Source organism: Scyliorhinus torazame, chromosome 13 (assembly GCF_047496885.1).
Source record: "Scyliorhinus torazame isolate Kashiwa2021f chromosome 13, sScyTor2.1, whole genome shotgun sequence".
Taxonomy (NCBI): Eukaryota; Metazoa; Chordata; class Chondrichthyes; order Carcharhiniformes; family Scyliorhinidae; genus Scyliorhinus; species Scyliorhinus torazame.
In genome coordinates, this window is record NC_092719.1 from 150,936,859 (window position 1) to 150,956,548 (window position 19,690).

A 19,690-nucleotide genomic window follows, 5' to 3' on the forward strand; every position below is an offset into this window, starting at 1 on the left:
ATCCCAGGAACCCCACCTATCCTTTTTGGACACTAAGGGGCAATTTAGCATGGCTAATCCACCTAACCTGCACATCTTTGGACTGGCAGGAAACCGGAGTACCCGGAGGAAACCCACCCAGACACGGGGCGAACGTGCAGACTCTGCACAGACAGTGACCCAAGCCGGGATTCAAACCTGGGACCCTGGAGCTGTGAAGCAACTGTGCTAACCACTGTGCTACCGTGCCATCACATCTAGGATGTATTTTTCTTTTAACCTTCCGTTTCACAGGCTCCTTGCAGTCCCTGTTGAAGCGCACACAAATATATAATAGACACATGGGTGATTGAGTGTGACTGTAACATGCCATGTATTTCACTGAAGAAATCAACATTTTGTGAAAAATGGTTTTGTAAGAAACAGTTTAAACTCATTTGAAGTGGTGGTGTGCTCTCCACTCGTCATTTGCCCGGCTCTGATTCAAGCATATTATTTTCACAGAAACTTCAACCTTTTTCCAATTTTCCCTCTAAATTTAAGGAAACTATTTGATGCTGTTATTTCTATTCACTCAGCATCACAATTCTTCCAAGTGACCAGTCATCCATACAGATTCGGACTGATCTCAGACTTGCCAGCCAGCACAGGCGTCAAGTCTGCATAGACTGCTGTAAAAATGATATCTTAATTTTTTGAAAATAAATTTAGAGTGCCCAATTATTTTTTTTTCCAATTAAGGGGTAATTTAGCTTGGCCAATCCACCTAACCTGCACATCTTTGGGTTGTGGGGGTGAAACCCACGCAGACATGGGGAGAATGTGCACACTCCACACGGACAGTGACCCAGGGCCGTGATTCAAATCCAGGTCCTCAGCGCCGCAGTCCCAGTGCTAACCACTGTGCCGTATGCTGCCCTTTCACTTAAGTACCAATTGAGCTTTCTCATGTCTGCTTCATCTATGCTCAGTTAAATCTCCCTGCATTTCTCACTGTTCTTTGGAAGCCAGTGAATCTTGACAAGTTCTGTTGGGTACTGTAATGCATCGGCTAAATATTTAATTGGGGGAGAGAATTTTTGGACAAATCTAACTGTGTACTTTCTACTTGTTATCTCAAAGATGTTACTAGGATAAAATGTTGGGGTCAGTCAGCCTCAGTAATCTGAAGGATTTCTGTTGAGAAGTTGAGTGGCCTGATGGGAAGGAAATAAAAAAATTAGGTTCTTGATTTTTATCTAGGCTAACAGTACTGAGAATTTGCTGCATTTTTTAAAGTACAATATTCAAAATGGGAGGGTAAACTGAGTAGTTCAGTTTGAATTAACATTAAAAACATTGTCATGTTTAATTATATTTAGTCATTGGAGTCCAAAATGACCATGCAAAATATTTTGAAAAACTGAGACTTGACAATGTGATTATACAAAACCAGGTTTTATTTATGAAGCTTAAATGTGGAAGTCAGTGACTAATAAAGGGGGGAAATTGGATCTACTCCCAAGTCACTTTAAAAAGAGTACTTCTTCTGTTTCAGAATTTCATATCGTTATTAGTGGATTAGATTCTATCATTGCTCGACGATGGATCAATGGGATGTTGGTATGAATATTAATAGTTACATTTAATGTAGAATAACACTCAACGATTAAACTGCTGCAATTTAGTGAAAGAGTTCAGATAACAACCCTAAGAACAAAGCTCTGGTATTATTTAACGGTCACCCGTTTACCAGTTGAGGTTAAAACAGAAGACGCTGGAAACCGTCAGCAGATCGGGCAGTATTTGTGGAGAGCGAAACAGAATTAACCTTTCAGGTCAAAGACCTTTATCAGAACAGCATCTTGCCAGCATCTGTTAATAAAACTAGCACTACTCTGTTTCCTTTCTTCACCCCAAACAGATAACCAAGGAACTCCAGGCATTTGTATGCTGGTACTTGACAGTTAGAGTTGAGTAATAATTAACAGATAATTAAAAGTGTTGTTGCTATGTATATCCTGTATACTGTTCTGGCCATTGGTTTAAAGCAGGGAGAAAAGCATACCAAATGAGACCAACTACATAGAGACAATGAATTAACCAAGAATTAGCAAACTCCCTTTACATTTATAGTAGCCATAGTGAGAGGCTCTACATGTGGGAAGCTAGATGGAAGTGGGGAGTGCATTATGTTCCCAACATGAATCTAGGGGCTTAAATCATCATGAGGTAGCACAAATATATATTACTGAAAGGATACTTCAGTCAGATCACAGTAATACACAATTTACAAAACACAAAGTGCTTTGACAAATGATATTAAAAATGAAAACCCAGTGTTTTCCAAATAAATGCAGACTTAGTTATGGAGTTAATTCAATGTTGCACAGTTCCGCATTGATTATCCTTTTTACATTTATATAAATGAGAGCTTATTTTGGAAAAAAAACATGTTTGTTGCCCATAGATATCCCTGCTGAACTTTGAAGACGGAACACTAGACCCAAGCTCCATTATACCATTGATTGACGGTGGCACTGAAGGGTTTAAGGGTAATGCACGTGTTATATTGCCAGGAATGACAGCATGTATAGAGTGCACACTGGAACTATACCCTCCACAGGTAACTAGGTTTACAAAAATGTTACTGATTCAGTTTGTGGGACGTGATAAGTTAGCCGATGAAGTTATTTTTTTAAATTATTTCCCTCATATTCCAAACAACTGCTTCCATTCCCCACATCTGGTTCAATGCTCTAAGGTAATTAATGACTGATTTGTTACTTATGTCTCCTAATTTTGCTCTTCAACTTAATTTATTTTTCATCTTTTCCCCTATCAATATTAATGACGTCCGTCCTATCCATGTTACTTTACCTATTTTATTTCCAGTTTCAGAACACTATATTTTACTATATAGTAACATCTCTTGGATAGGTAAATATTATTTCAGTCAAGCCAACAGTAGCCTGATTCTTGGACCTATCAGTGCTCTGCTTTTAGTTGGTGGGGGGTGGGTTGGGGTGTCAAGTTATTTTCCCCCTTAGCTTGTCCCTCAATGATTTGCTTTAAAAAATGGAACCCACTTTTAGAGGAATTGTATCCATTTTTCCTGCTGTTTTATACATTTGAGAAATGTTAAATGTGCCCACTATTTTCATTAACCACGTATCCATAAGCCAGAGCTTTACAAAACAATTTTTTAATAAAATAAATTGTAAATAAATTTGCAATTATCTTTTCAGATCAACTTTCCCATGTGTACCATTGCTTCAATGCCCAGGCTTCCGGAGCATTGTATTGAATATGTCCGAATCTTGCAGTGGCCCAAAGAAAGCCCTTTTGGAGGTAATGTTAACTAAATCTAATATTCTGATGTTTGCTTTGATAACCGAGCTCGAACTGAACAGCTGGAGAACCTTCATACGCGCGTGGTTTCCAAAGATGCACTATGTCATGCTCCTGCGTAGCAAAGGATTTGCAAGCAACGCCTCTCGGCTGCCTATTCACGATCGGCAAAAAAATCTTGTTTCCATCTTTTAGAAGCTAGCTAACACCTTGCTTAGGCTGTTCATTTTAATTAAAGCCTTAGCTATCAGGCCTCGCTGCCTTCCATTCCCCTTCTTAGCCATTTTTTAAAAATGTTTAAAATTTTAAAATAAATTTAGAGTATCCAATTTTCTTTCCAATTAAGGGGCAATTTAGTGTGGTCAATCCATCTAACCTGCACATCTTTTTGGGTTGTGTGGATGAGACCCTTGCAAACACTGTGCAAACTCCACATGGACAGTGACCCGGTGCCGGGATTGAACCTGGGTACTTGGTGCTATGAGGCAGCAGTGCTAACCACTGTGGCACCATGCTGCCCCTGTTACTTTTTTTAATTAGTAGAACAGCACCTCTCCCCTCACTGCACCCTTAAAATTCCTCACCTTCCAAATTCTCCTCTGCCGAAGTAGTACTGTGTGGAACTGCACTTCCATAAGGTTGTGAAGTTTAATCTGTCTCATTCAGTTCCCAGTGAGTATACATCATAGATTTTTATCATAGAATTTACAGTGCAGAAGGAGGCCATTCGGCCCATCGAGTCTGCACCGGCTCTTGGAAAGAGCACCCTACCCAAGGTCAACACCGCCACCCTATCCCCATAACCCAGTAACCCCACCCAACACTAAGGGCAATTTTGGACACTAAGGGCAATTTATCATGGCCAATCCACCTAACCCGCACATCTTTGGACTGTGGGAGGAAACCGGAGCACCCGGAGGAAACCCACGCACACACGGGGAGGATGTGCAGACTCCGCACAGACAGTGACCCAAGCCAGAATCGAACCTGGGACCCTGGAGCTGTGAAGCAATTGTGCTATCCACAAGGCTACCGTGCTTGCAGATAAATTGGAAACCTCACTCGGGCATGAGATCCACTGGTATTGGAAACAGAAGAGTTCACACAGGTTCTGATGTGATTGTCTTTTGAAGGTTCAGGATGAGCACATTTCTGGCCTGTTTTGACGAGAGCTTTATTTTGCAAGTATATGATAAGTACTTGATCTGAAAGTGCGCTTGAACTGGGAGTGTTCTAGTCCCTAGCATTGATTTACTCTGCAGAACAAAAAAAAATGCAGAAATATCCAGTCTTACGGTTTAACTTGAGATTCCCTCACTGCTAGTGCCATACTGTGTACCAGTATCATTATGCTATCTCACCAAAATGAAATGACTTGATCTTTCCTACAGAGGGCGTTGCACTTGATGGTGATGATCCAGAGCATATCCAGTGGGCTTTTCAGAAATCACTTGAAAGAGCTGCTCAATTCAACATAACTGGTATCTCATATAGGCTTACACAAGGTATGTCCTATATAATAAAAATATGATTTTTTTTTGTATGTGTACTACTGATAATCTAAATTCATGTTGATGGAACCTTTTATGATTTGTTCCAGGGGTTGTGAAGAGAATCATCCCTGCAGTAGCATCTACCAATGCAGTAATTGCAGGTAATGATAGTGGTGAAGTAAGGTTTTGTGCTCAGTTTATGAATGCCGTAAACTATTAACTTAATGGATTGGGGTTTAAATGATAAAATCTATGGAGGCAGAAAAAGTACTGTATTGAAAGAGTTACCCTATTTAATTTTACCATTGTTAAAAAGGTAGAAAATTGTTTTGAAGGGACTTGGAGACATTTGAGGCTTCTGTGCTTTGTAACTCAGAATGGTTTATCCTAGGGAGGCACGATGGCGCAGTGATTAGCACTGCTGACTCACGGTTAGATCCCAGCCCCAAGGTCACTGTCCTTGTGGAGTTTACACGTTCTCCCCGTGTCTGCGTGGGTACTCTAAATTACCCCTTAATTAGAACATTTTTTTTCAAAAATGGTTTGTCCTTCATGAATTCCATTGGTCCCATTGTGAAAAAATCAACAATAAATAGTGACTGACAAAAGAAACAATGTTGGCGTAAGAAAAAGCTTAATTTACGAAGTTAGTGGTTAGGATCTAGAATGTACTATCGGGGAGTACGGTGGAGGCAGATTCAAGCTTGGTTTCAAAAGGGTTTTGGATAAGCATCGGCAGAGAGAATACTTGCGAGGTGACAGGGAAAGGGCAAAAGAGTGGGCGTTTCCCTTGTAGAGAGCCAGCATGGATGTGATAGGCTAAATAATCTCCTTCTGTGCTGTAACCGTTCTGGGATTCAGAGTGATTGGATGTGCCATTGTTTTACTTGCGTTGGCGTTTACTTACAACAACTTGTACAATGCCTTTAACATAATGAAAGCACTTCACAGGAACATTCTAAAAAAAATGTATGACACCGAGCCACATAAGGAGCTATTAGGTCAGATGACCAAAAGCTTGGTCAGAGAGGTAGGTTTCAAGGGGTGTCTTAAAGGAGGACAGTGGGTGGAGAGGGAATCCCAAAGCTTGGGGCCTAGACTACTGAAGGTATGGACAACAATGATGGAGCAATGTTTAATCAAGAATGCACAAGAGGCCAGAATTAGAGGAGCGCAGATATCTCAGAGTTTGGGGTGCTGAAGGGGACTGCAGTGTTGAGGAGGGGCGAGACCATGAGGCATTTGAAATTGAGCAGAAGAATTTCAAAATCAAGATGTTGCTTGACTGTGAGTCAGTGTAGGTCTGCAAGCTGCAGCATTGACTTGCAGTCTACAGCATTACTTTTCAGTAAACTGGCAGTAATCTAACTAAATTACTCCTTTTTAAGCATTAATGGAACTGTTGCACTTCTGACGAGCAAATGCAAAACCCTCTGATCCAAGGTGGCGAACAGAGATGGGAAATACAAATTATTTTCTGAACTTTATTCCACGGCCTATTGTTTACGTAATACATTCTTGTGTGAGACTGATCATTTTCATGTTAGACATTGATTTGATCACCAATTTGCAGAAACATATTTCATACAGAATTACTACAGCTGCTAGAGCTCCGTCATCTGCCGATCAACCTGGGCTAGTTTCCCACCGAAGTCCTCGGAATGAAAAGGCAATGTGGGAAGCAACTGTACTGTAATCCAATCCCCTCTGTTCCAACTATTATGTTGGTAAGATTTTCAACAGGGAGAAACAACCCCCTTCAGACAAATGAAAGCCAGTTCTCATAAAGCGTTGTTATAGTATTTCACTCTGCCATACTTAGAATAAATTTCAATATCACCATTTCCCAGGCTTGAACAAAGAACAAAGAACAAAGAAATGTACAGCACAGGAACAGGCCCTTCGGCCCTCCAAGCCCGCGCCGACCATACTGCCCGACTAAACTACAATCTTCTACACTTCCTGGGTCCGTATCCTTCTATTCCCATCCTATTCATATATTTGTCAAGATGCCCCTTAAATGTCCCTATCGTCCCTGCTTCCACTACCTCCTCCGGTAGCGAGTTCCAGGCACCCACTACCCTCTGCGTAAAAAACTTGCCTCGTACATCTACTCTAAACCTTGCCCCTCTCACCTTAAACCTATGCCCCCTAGTAATTGACCCCTCTACCCTGGGGAAAAGCCTCTGACTATCCACTCTGTCTATGCCCCTCATAATTTTGTAGACCTCTATCAGGTCGCCCCTCAACCTCCTTCGTTCCAGAGAGAACAAACCGAGTTTATTCAATCGCTCCTCATAGCTTATGCCCTCCATACCAGGCAACATTCTGGTAAATCTCTTCTGCACCCTCTCTAAAGCCTCCACATCCTTCTGGTAGTGTGGCGACCAGAATTGAACACTATACTCCAAGTTAGTGAAATTAAAATCTTTTGTAATATTGTAGTTTAGGTGAACGGTGGAGAGATTAATTTCTGTTTACTTGAAGATACCACTCAGATTCTTACTTACAAAGGAATATTGTGTAACAGTTATTTTACAATTTCAGTACAAATGCAGTCTTTTATTTGTAAAAGTTTGTAAAAGTTGTTCCAATTGATTTGATTTATTGTCACATGTCCCGAAGTACAGTGAAAAGTATTTTTCTGCGGCCGTGGGAAACATACATAGTAGGTACATAGTAGACAAAGAGAATATCAACAGAGAACATTGACAAATGGTACATCGACAAACCGTGATTGGTTACAGTGCGGAACAAGGGGACGAACAAAACAAATACATGAGCAAGAGCAGCATAGGGTGTCGTGAATAGTATTCTTACAGGTCCAAAGGGGAGTTATTGAGGAGGCTTGTAGCTGTGGGGAAGAAGCTGTTCCTATGTCTGGATGTGCGCGTCTTCAGACTTCTGTACCTTCTGCCTGATGGACGGGTCTGGAAGAAGTCTGCCTTCCTGAGGCAGCGGGAGGTGTATACAAAATCGATGTGGGGGTGGCAAGCTTGTGTGATGCGCTGGGCTGAGTTCACCACACTCTGCAGATTCTTGCGATCTAGGACCGAGCAGATGCCATACCAGGCTGTGATGCAGCCGGATAGGATGCTCTCTATCGCACATCTGTAGAACTTTGTGAGAGTCGATGCAGACATGCCAAATTTCTTTAGCTTCCATAGGAAGTAGAGACGTTGTTGGGCATCCTCGACTGTTGCATTAACGTGAGTGAACCAGGACAGACTGTGGGTGATGGTGACCCCCAGGAACTTAAAGCTATTGACCTTAAATATCGACCAAATAAGGGCGGCACCGTGGTGCAATGGTCAGCACTGCTGCTCACGGTGCTGAGGACCTGGGTTCGATCCCGGCCCCGGGTCATTGTCCATGAGGAGTTTGCACATTCTCCCCGTGCCTGCGTGGGTCTCACCCCCACACCCTAAAGATGTGCAGGGTAGGTGGATTGGCCACACTAAATTGCCCTTATTTGGAAAAAGAAAGAATTGGGTACTCTAAATTTATTTTTAAACGGTTGTTCCAAATTGCACACTAAAATAAGTTAGCTGTTGACTTTTAGTCAGAGTGGTCAGTGAATGCTTAGCAGTCATGCTGAATTCAGTGTTCCAGGTTTCAAAAGTAACTAATTAACATGGTGTAATTGGTTGCATAATATATCCATTGTTAAAGATCCACTTGCACTTTTGGCATTCTTTGGATCGTGTGAGGTTCCTCTTCGTAAGGCATGAATTTTGTGTTCATCCCTAAATGACAATGAGTAGTCTCTAAGTGAGTGAACTTCTGGAATATCTAAATTGGTGCAATACCAGGAGGCAACAACAGATGGTAGTGCAACTCTTTTATCTTGTAACACCTTGAAGTAGAATCTTGAAATTACATGCACAGTGAACCAATTGGCTGCATGGGATACATGTAGAGCAATTGTTACAAACCCCACTGATGTTAAATGCTAGGGTGTCCCAAAATCAAGAAGGGTAACTTGGAGCACCAGTTCATAGTGGTGTATATTTTCAATTTGATATATTGACAGAAAAGATTTGCAAACCAGGGAGGAATAGTCCAGTCATTTTGTGATCAATTAATAAAGAATATTTGTTAACTCAAAAGAAAAACATACAAGAAGGAATATAACACACTCCAACAGTACATTTAATTACAATGATGGCTAACATGCACTGTATCACATGAAATTAACCTTTTGTTCCCGACTACCTATGTTTCCTGAACTCTGAGATGCCCCAAACAATATCAGTGTTATGTAACTCTGAGCTAAATCCAGCAAATAATTACCACACGCAGGTTATTTGGCCAAAGTTGGGAAAACCATCTTCAGTTTCAGCGAAGGTATAATCTTCTCAGTTCCAAGTTTTGAATTTATTTTTTTTAAGTGCTCAATTTTTTTTCCAATTAAGGGGCAATTTAGCATGGCCAATCCACCTATTCTGTACATCTTTGGGTTGTGGGGTGTGAGACCCACACAGACACAGGGAGACTGTGCAAACTCCACGCGGCCTGTGACACAGGGCCGGGATCGAACCCAGATCCTCGGTGCCGTGAGGCAGCAGTGCTAACCACTGCACCACCATGTCGTCCTTAAGATTTGGATTTTAACCAGTCACATTTTATCAATAACTTGTTTTGGGTGAGATTGTTTTCAGCAGCGGGGTGTGATTGTGATGGTAGCTGCTTCTACCATGTGCCTTTCTCCAGTTGTGTTATGGATTATCATTCTTTCCCTGTGATGTTACCAACACTGTGGACCCAGCTATTAGCATATAAAAGTGCCAATTCCCTTATCTTATCTTTCTCCACCTTGAAGTCACCTCTTCTACACTCCATAGTTTCCCCCAATCACATAGTTAAGCACTTGCTTTTCTCAGTGGTATGCTAATTAAATCACACTTTCAAAGAGTTGCCCTCATCAATTCCTCTTTTTATTTTATTTTATCCCAGTTTCATTTTTTAACTTAAATTTTCCGTGATTCTTAAATTATTAACTATTTTTATTATGTAGCTTAGCATTGCAATACGTATACCAGATTGAAGTAAATTTTTATCCGAATGTAGTCGTAAAAGGTTAAATCCCATTTTATCATAAAATTGTTGAGCATAAAAGTTGTCAAGCATAAAAGTTAGAGACATTTATTATTTTGTTTACACCTTTTAATGGATTGAAAAATTAACTTTTTTGGTCATACATTAAAGATTAATTTTCAAATAATGGAGCTTTTCCTTCCTCAGCTGTATGTGCAACTGAAGTATTCAAAATTGCATCAAGGTAATTTTTTTATTTTTATACAATTACTTTGTTGTGATTTTCATAATCTTGCCTGTTTTCAATAAAAGTTTAAATTGCACAGTGTTACTTTTTCAGTGCATATATTCCTCTGAATAACTACTTGGTGTTCAATGATGTAGACAGCCTTTACACCTACACGTTTGAAGCAGAACGTAAGGTGAGTACCTGCCAGTTTATAAAGTGATGAAACAAATGCTTATCTATTGATGGCCATTATGTGCAGTTCATAATTTTCTTCATTTAAAAAAAATTGCTTTTCGTGTCAACACTGCATAGGATAATATCTTTAATGTGTGAATATCTGGAATTACATAGCCGTCTGAACTAAATGTACACCCGTGTAAATTTGTGGTAGATCAGTCCCAACCCTTGCACTGCCAAAATTACCTAGGGTCCTAACCTAATAACCCTAATAATAGCAAAAAGATGGAGGAGAACTTGGATTATGCTCAACGAGGCAGTACAGGAAAAGTGTGTAACTTGGAGGGGGAGATAGGAGTTTATGTCTCATATTAAAGAAATGCAGAAAGCAGTGCTGAAGCCTGCAAAGTAAACCTTTTTAAAATACGACTCGCCCCTTTTGAGCCTTGAATCTTGAAAAACAATTACGATGTGCTACTGCTTCAATTGTGAAATGTCTTACTCCAAATTGAAAGGAGTATGGAATGCTTAACTAATAATCAAGTTGCAAAACCTGTTAATCAAAAATGCAGATTGGATAAAGTTCTTGAAATGGACAAAAACAAGATGCTTGAATGGTGAGAGGCTCCAGTGCAGAATTTAATTTTCTGGAGACTTTCAGCAGCTGCAAATCCCTCATCCGTTTTTCACCAGAAGTATAGTAACTTGATCCCACCAAATCTGTGAAATTTATTTCTGTGATGAATTATTGCCCAAATCATATGAGGAAATCTTCCCATTTGTATAAAAGGAACGGAGAGATATAAATTTACCAATTTGAGCCTATAATTTGCCTATTGAATGCTTGTTTCTCTCACCTAATTATCAGAAGATCTAAAACTGGTTAACTGGGCAAGTCCTAAATTTCACATTGATTTTTCTACTGTTTTCAAGGAAAACTGTCCTGCCTGCAGCCAAGTACCTCAAGATCTGCAATTTCCATCATCTGCAAAACTTCAAGAGCTCCTAGATTACTTGACTCAAAGTACTTCACTGTAAGTTCCCTTTAAACATTTTCTTCCTACTCTTGCAGGTCCCTTATGTATTTTAGTATATCCTCATAGTTGCTACCTTGTGTTCATATTATTATTTACAATTAAGGTATCTGCTGATTTTGCCCACTTGTGCTTTTGACCTCTATCTGGTGACATAGCAAGGAAGGAACAAGGCAGGTATCTGAAAGAAGAAATTCTGTGGAAAATGTTTGCCTATAAAACATTTTCAGTTCATGTGTTTGGATGCCTGAAAAGGAAAAGTGGGAATTATATTAATCTCCTCTTTAAAATTGAAGGGGATTTAATGACTGAAAGCTTTTTTTTCTGTTCTAGGTAATCAAAAGATAAAGTTGCACAAAATGTGCTTAATGTTAACTGCCAGGGCATTCAGAAATGCATTACAATAGTTAAGTTAGCACTGCAAAATGGAAGCCCCCAGTTCTTCTCCAAATAAGTGAGGCAATGCTTATCAAGAAAAGGGCCTTCTTAATTGGGCATTCAATATCACTTCTCCATTAACAATGTCTTGCATGGGAATAAAAAGGAAGCTGTAGAAAAATAATATTTGAGAGCAAGCAAGGACAATATAGGCTAATTGATCACAAATTATGTTGATGAAGGGAGGGTGAATGACCATGTTGATGAACATAGAAATTTTTGTCCATGTCCAACACAGACAAATGAAGTCCCCAGCCATCACTGCAACTCTGGATGGAAAAAATAAAACGCTCTATTTACAAGTAAGAGTTTTAATTCTGTAATAATGTTATTTATCTTTGTCTAAGCAACAAGAAAGTTAACGTGGTTACTGTATTAAAAGCTCATGTCAGATCTTGTTCTACAGACTGTAGCATCTATTGAAGAAAGGACCAGGCCAAATCTTTCAAAAACCTTGAAGGGTGAGTATAAAATGCTAGAGTTCTCAGGATTCTCCCATGTGCTAAATGTTGCTGTGTTTAGAGTTTGATGAGCTATCTTTTAAAATAATTAAGCACAAGTGCTGCAACCACCAATCTTGCGCGCTCAGTATTTTTTTTTTAATAAACATTTTATTGAGGTATTTTTGGTATTGTAACAACAAAATAAACAATATACATGAAACCATAAATATAGTGCAAAAGCCATTTACCTCTCGTACAGGTCCCACCCTTATTGACCCCCTACTCTAATCTAAACTACACCCCCTCCCCCCGTCTGCTGACGATTAATTTCCCGCAAAGAAGTCGACGAACGGTTGCCACCTCCGGGTGAACCCTAACAGTGATCCTCTCAGGGTGAACTTGATTTTCTCCAAACAGAGAAAGCTAGCCATGCCCGATAGCCAGGTCTCTGACTTTGGGGGCTTTGAGTCCCTCGTTGCTAATAGTATCTGTCTCCGGGCTACCAGGGAAGCAAAGGCCAGAACGTCTGTCTCTTTCTCCTCCTGGATTCCCGGGTCCTCTGACACCCCGAAAATCGCCACCTCTGGACTCAGCGCCACCCTTGTTTTTAACACCGTGGACATGACGTCCGAAAATCCCCTAATCTTTGGACATGACCAAAACATGTGGACATGGCTCGCTGGTCCTCCCGCACATTTTGCGCACCTGTCCTCCACCCCAGAGAATCTGCTCATCCGGGCCACTGTCATGTGAGCCCAGTGAACAACCTTAAATTGTATCAGGCTGAGCCTGGCATATGTTGCGGACATGTTGACTCTACTCAAAGCGTCTGCCCATAGACCATCCTCTATCTCACCTCCCAGCTCCTCCTCTCACTTGCGCTTCAGCTCCTCTGTCTGCGTCTCCTCCGACCCCATAGCTCTTTATAAATGTCAGAGACGCTCCCTTCTCCTACCCACCCTCTGGAAACTACCCTATCCTGAATCCCCCTTAACGGTAGGAGCGAGAAGGTTGACACCTGTTTACGAAGGAAGTCCCGCACCTGCAGATACTTTTCCTCCAATGCCCTCATACTCGGAAAGCTCCCCTCGATGAACATATCCCCCATCCTCTCAATCCCCGCTCTCTGCCATAACCGGAACCCCCCCCCCCATCCATACTCCCCGGGGCAAACCGGTGATTATCACAGATTGGGGCCCAGACCGATGCTCCCACTGCTCCAACATGCCGTCTCCACTGGCCTCAAACTCTCAGGGCCGCCACCACCACGGGGCTGGTGGAGTACCGTGCCGGCGGGAACGGCAGAGGCGCAGTTACCAACGCCCCCAACGCACTCAGTATTTCTTGATGCTTAGCTTTTCTAATCTTCTATCTTCCTGAAAAGTAAACATCTAGAATCATAAGGTATATAAAAGCTGATGTATTGCTGAATATCTCTGAGATATATTCACTCGTGGGGAGGGTGTGGAGAGCTGGAGAATAGGAGATAAAATAACAAAGCTGTGTTTCTCATTTCATCAAAGAATTTTTGTTTCCATATTTTCCAATTAAATAGACTGCTCCTATTTGGTGTAAAAGGGTTTTAATGTTTAAACATGCTTTAATGTGCCTCACACTGATTTGCAAATATACAAAAATAGGGAGGAGCCAACCATTTGGTCCATCAAGCCTGCACTTCAATTGTGATGGTTGAAGCATCATTGTGATGCTTGAAGCATCATGATTATAACATGATCAAACCTCCAGCAGTCATGTAATAACCTTGGGGAGGCAGCAAAGCAGTGTAAAAACTTGTGTGTGGGAGGGGTGGTGTTTGGTTAACTCCTCGCTGAACCTCTTAAGCAATTGAAACTAATCCAAGAGGCTATAATGAGATGAGCATTCTTATTTTACCTGATATTTCATCCGTCTTGTTTTATAAAATACAATGTACTCCCATTGAAGAGGTTGTGTGTCCGCATGCGTGAGAGATCAATTTTTCAAGAGAACTTTTACAAGTTGCGAACAACAGAATATTTTCATGTGTTTGGCTTATCATATGGAGGATAATGATTGTGGACCTACTAAAGAGGTGTTTTACTCCAAAAAGACTTGTCTCTGCGTTTTCAATAGCTGGAGTTGTATATCAGGATTATTGCAGGATTGCCTCAAGAGATGTATGGTCAGCAGGTTACAGAATTAGTCTCTTCTGGATTTTCTTATCAGGATGACGTTTCTTTACAGGTGGGACAGGTGGACTGTATCAGGAATCAGGCTACGAGGCTTTTAAGATAGAGCAACCTCAGCGTTTAGAAAGGTTTTGGCTTTGCTGCCTTTGTCTTTAGTTTTTTTTTAATAAATATTTTATTGAAAATTTTTGGTCAACCAACACAGTACATTGTGCATCCTTTACACAACATTATAACAATACAGATAATAATGACCTTTTTTATATAAACAAAAAACAACAAATAAATAAATATTAAATAACAAAAATGAAAACTAGCCCTAATTGGCAACTGCCTTGTCACAGGCTACACCCCCCCCCCCCCCCCCCCCCAGCCCTGGGCTGCTGCTGCTGCTGCTGCCTTCTTTTTTCCCCCATCTATCTTTCCGCAAGATATTCGACGAACGGTTGCCACCGCCTGGTGAACCCTTGAGCCGACCCCCTTAGGACGAACTTAATCCGCTCTAGCTTTATGAACCCCGCCATGTCATTTATCCAGGTCTCCACCCCCGGGGGCTTGGCTTCTTTCCACATTAGCAATATCCTGCGCCGGGCTACTAGGGACGCAAAGGCCAAAACATCGGCCTCTCTCGCTTCCTGCACTCCCGGCTCTTGTGCAACCCCAAATATAGCCAACCCCCAGCTTGGTTCGACCCGGACTCCTACTACTTTTGAAAGCGCCTTTGTCACCCCCACCCAAAACCCCTGTAGTGCCGGGCATGACCAAAACATATGGGTATGATTCGCTGGGCTTCTCGAGCACCTCGCACACCTATCCTCCACCCCAAAAAATTTACTGAGCCGTGTTCCAGTCATATGTGCCCTGTGTAATACCTTAAACTGAATCAGGCTTAGCCTGGCGCACGAGGACGACGAGTTTACCCTGTTTAGGGCATCTGCCCACAGCCCCTCCTCGATCTCCTCCCCTAGCTCTTCTTCCCATTTCCCTTTTAGTTCATCCACCATAGTCTCCCCTTCGTCCCTCATTTCCCTATATATATCCGACACCTTACCATCCCCCACCCATTTCTTTGAGATGACTCTGTCCTGCACCTCTTGTGTCGGGAGCTGCGGGAATTCCCTCACCTGTTGCCTCGCAAAAGCCCTGCCTTTGTCTTTAGTTAATATGCTGCAGTGGTGTGCATTAATTGAAATTCTTTAAGCAATTGGAGTGATCTTTACAGACACTTAAACTGGAGGCTATATGAACATGGCTATCGTTGATGATTAAAAGCCGAGCGTTTCGGTGCAACCATTTCAGCCAGAGGTAGAGTAGAAGATCGATTGCTGCCTCCTACTGAGGTTCGCAGCATCACTGATGTCAGACAGTTTGGTTCACTACTTTGGTCAAAAAACAACTAGACCCCTGGATACATCAAATTCTATGGGCCATGATAATATCCTGACTGTAGTCTTTAAAGAATGTGCTCCAGAATTAATTGTATCCCTAGCCAAGCCGTCCAAGTACAGCTACAATACCGGCATCTGCCGCACAATGTGGAAATTTGCTCGAGTATGACTTGCAAACACTAGAACAAATCAGTCTATTCTCAATTATCAGCAAAATGATGGAAGGTGTCACTGGAACGAACTCCGCAATAACCTGCTCATTAATGCATTTAATTCCACCATGTACACTCGGTTCGGGAACTCATTTCAGGCTTGGCCCAAACATGGACAAAAGAACCAAATTCCAGAGGTGTGAGTAGCTGTCCTTGACATCAAGGCAGGATTTGATAAATTCTGACATGTGGAGCCCTTGCAAAATAAAATTGACATTGTGGAGCCTTTGCAAAATTGAAGTCAATGAGAATTGGGGAAAACTCTCCACTGGTTGGAGGCATGGTGGCACAGGAGCAATGAAGTTACTGTGAAATGTCCAATTCACCTAACAGCACGTCTTTTGAGACTTGCGGGAGGAATCCGGAGCACCCGGAGGGAACCCACGCAGACACGAGGAGAACGTGCAGACTCCGCACAGAGAGTGACCCAGCGGGGAATCAAACCTGGGACCCTGGCGCTGTGAAGCCACTGTGCTAGCCACTGTGCTACTGTGCTGCTTTTTGATGGCATTACCATCACCAAATGTCCAGCAGCAATGCCTAGGGATGGGGTGGCTTTCAGTGGCAAAGCCTAACTGGGTCAGCCATAAAATTACTGTGGATGCAAGAGCAAGTCAAAAGCTGATGATTCTGCAGCCAGTAACTCACCACCTGATCCTGTCCACCAACCACAAGGCACAAATTAAGAGTTTGATAGAGTACTCGTCTGAATGAGCGGCTCCACAACGCTCAAGCTCAACACCACCCAGGACAAGCAGCCCACTTTATTGCCATTCCTTCCATTCACTAGGTGTACTTTCACCACATTGACTCAGGCAGTTCAACAAGGTGGGCTGAACACCTTCTCGAGGGAAATATAGATGGGTAATAAATGTTAACCTTGACAGTGACACTCGCGTCTCATGAATTAATAAAAACATATTATTTCAGTTGAATCACTAATCATTTACCAGCAAACATTTGCACATGCTTGTTTGTCAATTTCTTACAAAGAATCTAGTCCAAACCTTAAACTGAAATGATTTTATTTTCCAGAGTTGGGTCTTACCAATGGTCAGGAGCTGGCGGTGGCTGATATAACGACGCCTCAAACTGTGCTTTTCAAACTCCACTTTACTACTTGACTGATTTTGAAGACATTCTGAACAAATTGTACAAAAAATGCATTTATGAAAAATATTGATCTGTTTCTCATCAGCTTGAATTTGAAGTTAGATTATTTGCTAGTATCACATCAGGCCATTAATAGTTGAAGGTGCATTGTATATATTATTATGTTTAGAATGGGATTTGAATTGAGTTACCAATTTAAAGATACAGCAGTGGCATTGTGTATAGGAAACTGGGGCATGTGCCGTTCCTTTTCTTGATTTTGTGCACTGTAACTTCTAATTATTGAATTAAGATTGATTTACAGTAAGGGAGCAAGGAATCGTATTGTGTTTCAAAAATTGAATGTTTTTTGTCAATTTTTCAAGTACAGTTTGGTTTTTGCTTCAGTTTAGGTTTTATATATTTATTGAATGGAGTATTAGCTCGAACAAATGTCCAGTTTATTTAAACGTACATTGACTAATGTCCTTAAACATGATATTTAATTAGCCTGGAAATTAGATTTGTAATTCAAAAATAGAAAGTTATCTACTTGCCACATATTACCATTTTTGGCTATGAATGTTTTTTTTAAATGCTGTAAAAAAAAAAGTTACTTTATACCAAAAACTCCTCTTTCCTTGTGATGTGCTGTACAATGGAGCCCCATATCTGAAACTGTTACAACAAAGGTTTTTTAATCATTCTAAAATGTACAGTAACCTTTATCCCGTTGAAAATTCTCAAAGAAGTTGTGAATACTATAATAAAATGAGCAATAATTAGGAGTTGTACATTAGTCTATAATACAGCTTATGTTTAGCTAGCACCTTTAACATAAAATATCCCAAAGTGCTTCACAGGAATATTACAAAACAAAATATGGTACTGATACACATAAAGAAATATTAGACCTTAAGCTTGGCCAAAGAGGTAGGTTTTAAGGAGTATTTAAATGGTAGAGAGGCATAGAAATGTAGGACGAGCTTGGGGCCGAGACAACTTAATGCACGGCCACCAATGGGGGAGCAGTTCAAGTCGGGGATGCTCAAGAGGCCAGAAATGGAGCGCAAACCTCTCAGAAGGTTATGGGGCTGGAGGGGATTACAAAGATTGGGAGGGACCAGGCGCTCCTCTGATTTTCCAGCAGGGATGAAAATTTTGCTTGACCGGATTTATTACAAGAAAACGAGTGCAGCGGAGTTTTGAATTACCTAAATTTATGGAGAGCAGAATGTGGGAGACCAACCAGGGGAATGTTGGAGTCGTCAAAGCTAAAGGTAGTGAAAGCATGAATAAGGGCTGATGAACTGAGATGGAACAAAGTCAGGCCATGTTAGAGGTAAAAGGCAGTTTTAATAATGGCACAAATATGAGGTCAGAAGCTTATGGGGTCAAACGTTGGGTTGTGAACAGCCTGGCTTATTTTGTTTCAAACGAGTGGGATAGAGTTGATAGCTAAGATATGGGGCCAAAAACAATGGCTTCTGGATATTTAATTGGAAATTTCGGTTCATCAATTACTGGATGTCGGATGAGCAACAACGGAGGAATTGAGAGGCGGTGGTGAGGTGGCATACATGTGAAAACTAACACTAACTTTGAGGGACATTGCTGAGAGGAAACTGAGATGAAAAATAGGAGGGGCCAAAGGTACATCTGTGGTGGGGAGAGCAGGAAGAGAAACCATTGAATGTGATTTTCTGGCTATGGTTGAACAGATGAGCAGTCCCACCCAGCTGGGCGCCAGTGAAGAGGCATTGGAGGAAGATGTGTCAAAAGCTGCAGATCGAGAAGGACGAAGAGGGAAAGTTTCTGTTTGCCACAATTATATAGGTTGTCATTTGTGACTTTACGGAGATGGGAACCTGATTGGAAGTATTCAAACATTGAATTCTGGAGAAAATAGGAAACTGATGAGAGAGGTGACAACATGTTCAAGGGCTTTTGAGAGACTAGGAAGATTGGACATGGGATGGTAGCTTGCAAGGACAGTAGGATCAAGAGTTTTTTTTGAGAGGGGTGGTGTCTAATTTAATGGACAGGACAGGACCTGAAGAGAGAACTGTTGACAATATTGGCTAACCTGGGGGGCCTAGAGGGGAAGATGTGTGACCTATTTAGTGGGAATAAGATTGAGAGATACTGAGAGGGTTGGCATGGTGGCACAGTGGTTAGCACTGCTGCCTCAACGCCAGGGATCTGTGTTCGATTCTGTGGAGTTTGTATGTTCTCCCCATGTGAGGGTGCTCTGGTTTCCCCCCTCCGTCCAAAGATGTGCAGGTTAGGTGGATTGACCATGCTAAATTGCCCCTTAGTGTCCAATGGTTAGGTGTGGTTACAGGGATAGGGTGGGGAAAATGGGCTTAGGTAGGGTGCTCTTTCAGAGGATCGGTGCAGGCTTGATGGGCCAATTGGCCTCCTGCACTGTAGGATTCTATGAATACAAGATGAATCTCTGACAAGGTGAGCTCAGAGAGAGCATGAAGGGAGATAGGAGAGAAACTTAATGACAAGCCCATGTCATGAATAAGCTCCTTATCCGTGTTGGAGGTGAAGGGTGTAGGGGAAAAGCTGCCAGTCGTGATGCTCATTTGGAGAGCCCGGGCAGGTATGGGGCCAAATGAACAATTTTGTGGGTGGAAGGGACAAGGGAGAGGGTATAATAAT

At 41.6% G+C, this 19,690-nt stretch overlaps 1 protein-coding gene across 6 annotated transcripts in view; it reads left to right on the forward strand.

Annotated features, from left to right (window-relative positions):
* The window catches only part of uba3 (ubiquitin-like modifier activating enzyme 3), a 38,994-nt gene extending 21,180 nt beyond the window's left edge, over positions 1 to 17,814 (forward strand). For 3 of the 6 annotated variants that reach the window (XM_072472284.1, XM_072472282.1, XM_072472286.1), the window contains 11 exons: positions 1,517 to 1,581; positions 2,429 to 2,584; positions 3,207 to 3,309; positions 4,701 to 4,814; positions 4,910 to 4,963; positions 10,047 to 10,083; positions 10,180 to 10,261; positions 11,179 to 11,279; positions 11,956 to 12,019; positions 12,100 to 12,178; positions 16,964 to 17,814. In XM_072472284.1, coding sequence (XP_072328385.1) covers positions 1,517 to 1,581; positions 2,429 to 2,584; positions 3,207 to 3,309; positions 4,701 to 4,814; positions 4,910 to 4,963; positions 10,047 to 10,083; positions 10,180 to 10,261; positions 11,179 to 11,279; positions 11,956 to 12,019; positions 12,100 to 12,178; positions 16,964 to 17,052 — 944 coding nt within the window. In that variant the 3' untranslated portion in view covers positions 17,053 to 17,814. The remainder of the gene's footprint in view (positions 1 to 1,516; positions 1,582 to 2,428; positions 2,585 to 3,206; positions 3,310 to 4,700; positions 4,815 to 4,909; positions 4,964 to 10,046; positions 10,084 to 10,179; positions 10,262 to 11,178; positions 11,280 to 11,955; positions 12,020 to 12,099; positions 12,179 to 16,963) is intronic. The other 3 variants (XM_072472285.1, XM_072472283.1, XM_072472287.1) reach the window with 2 other exon arrangements.
* The last annotated feature ends 1,876 nt before the right edge of the window (positions 17,815 to 19,690 follow it).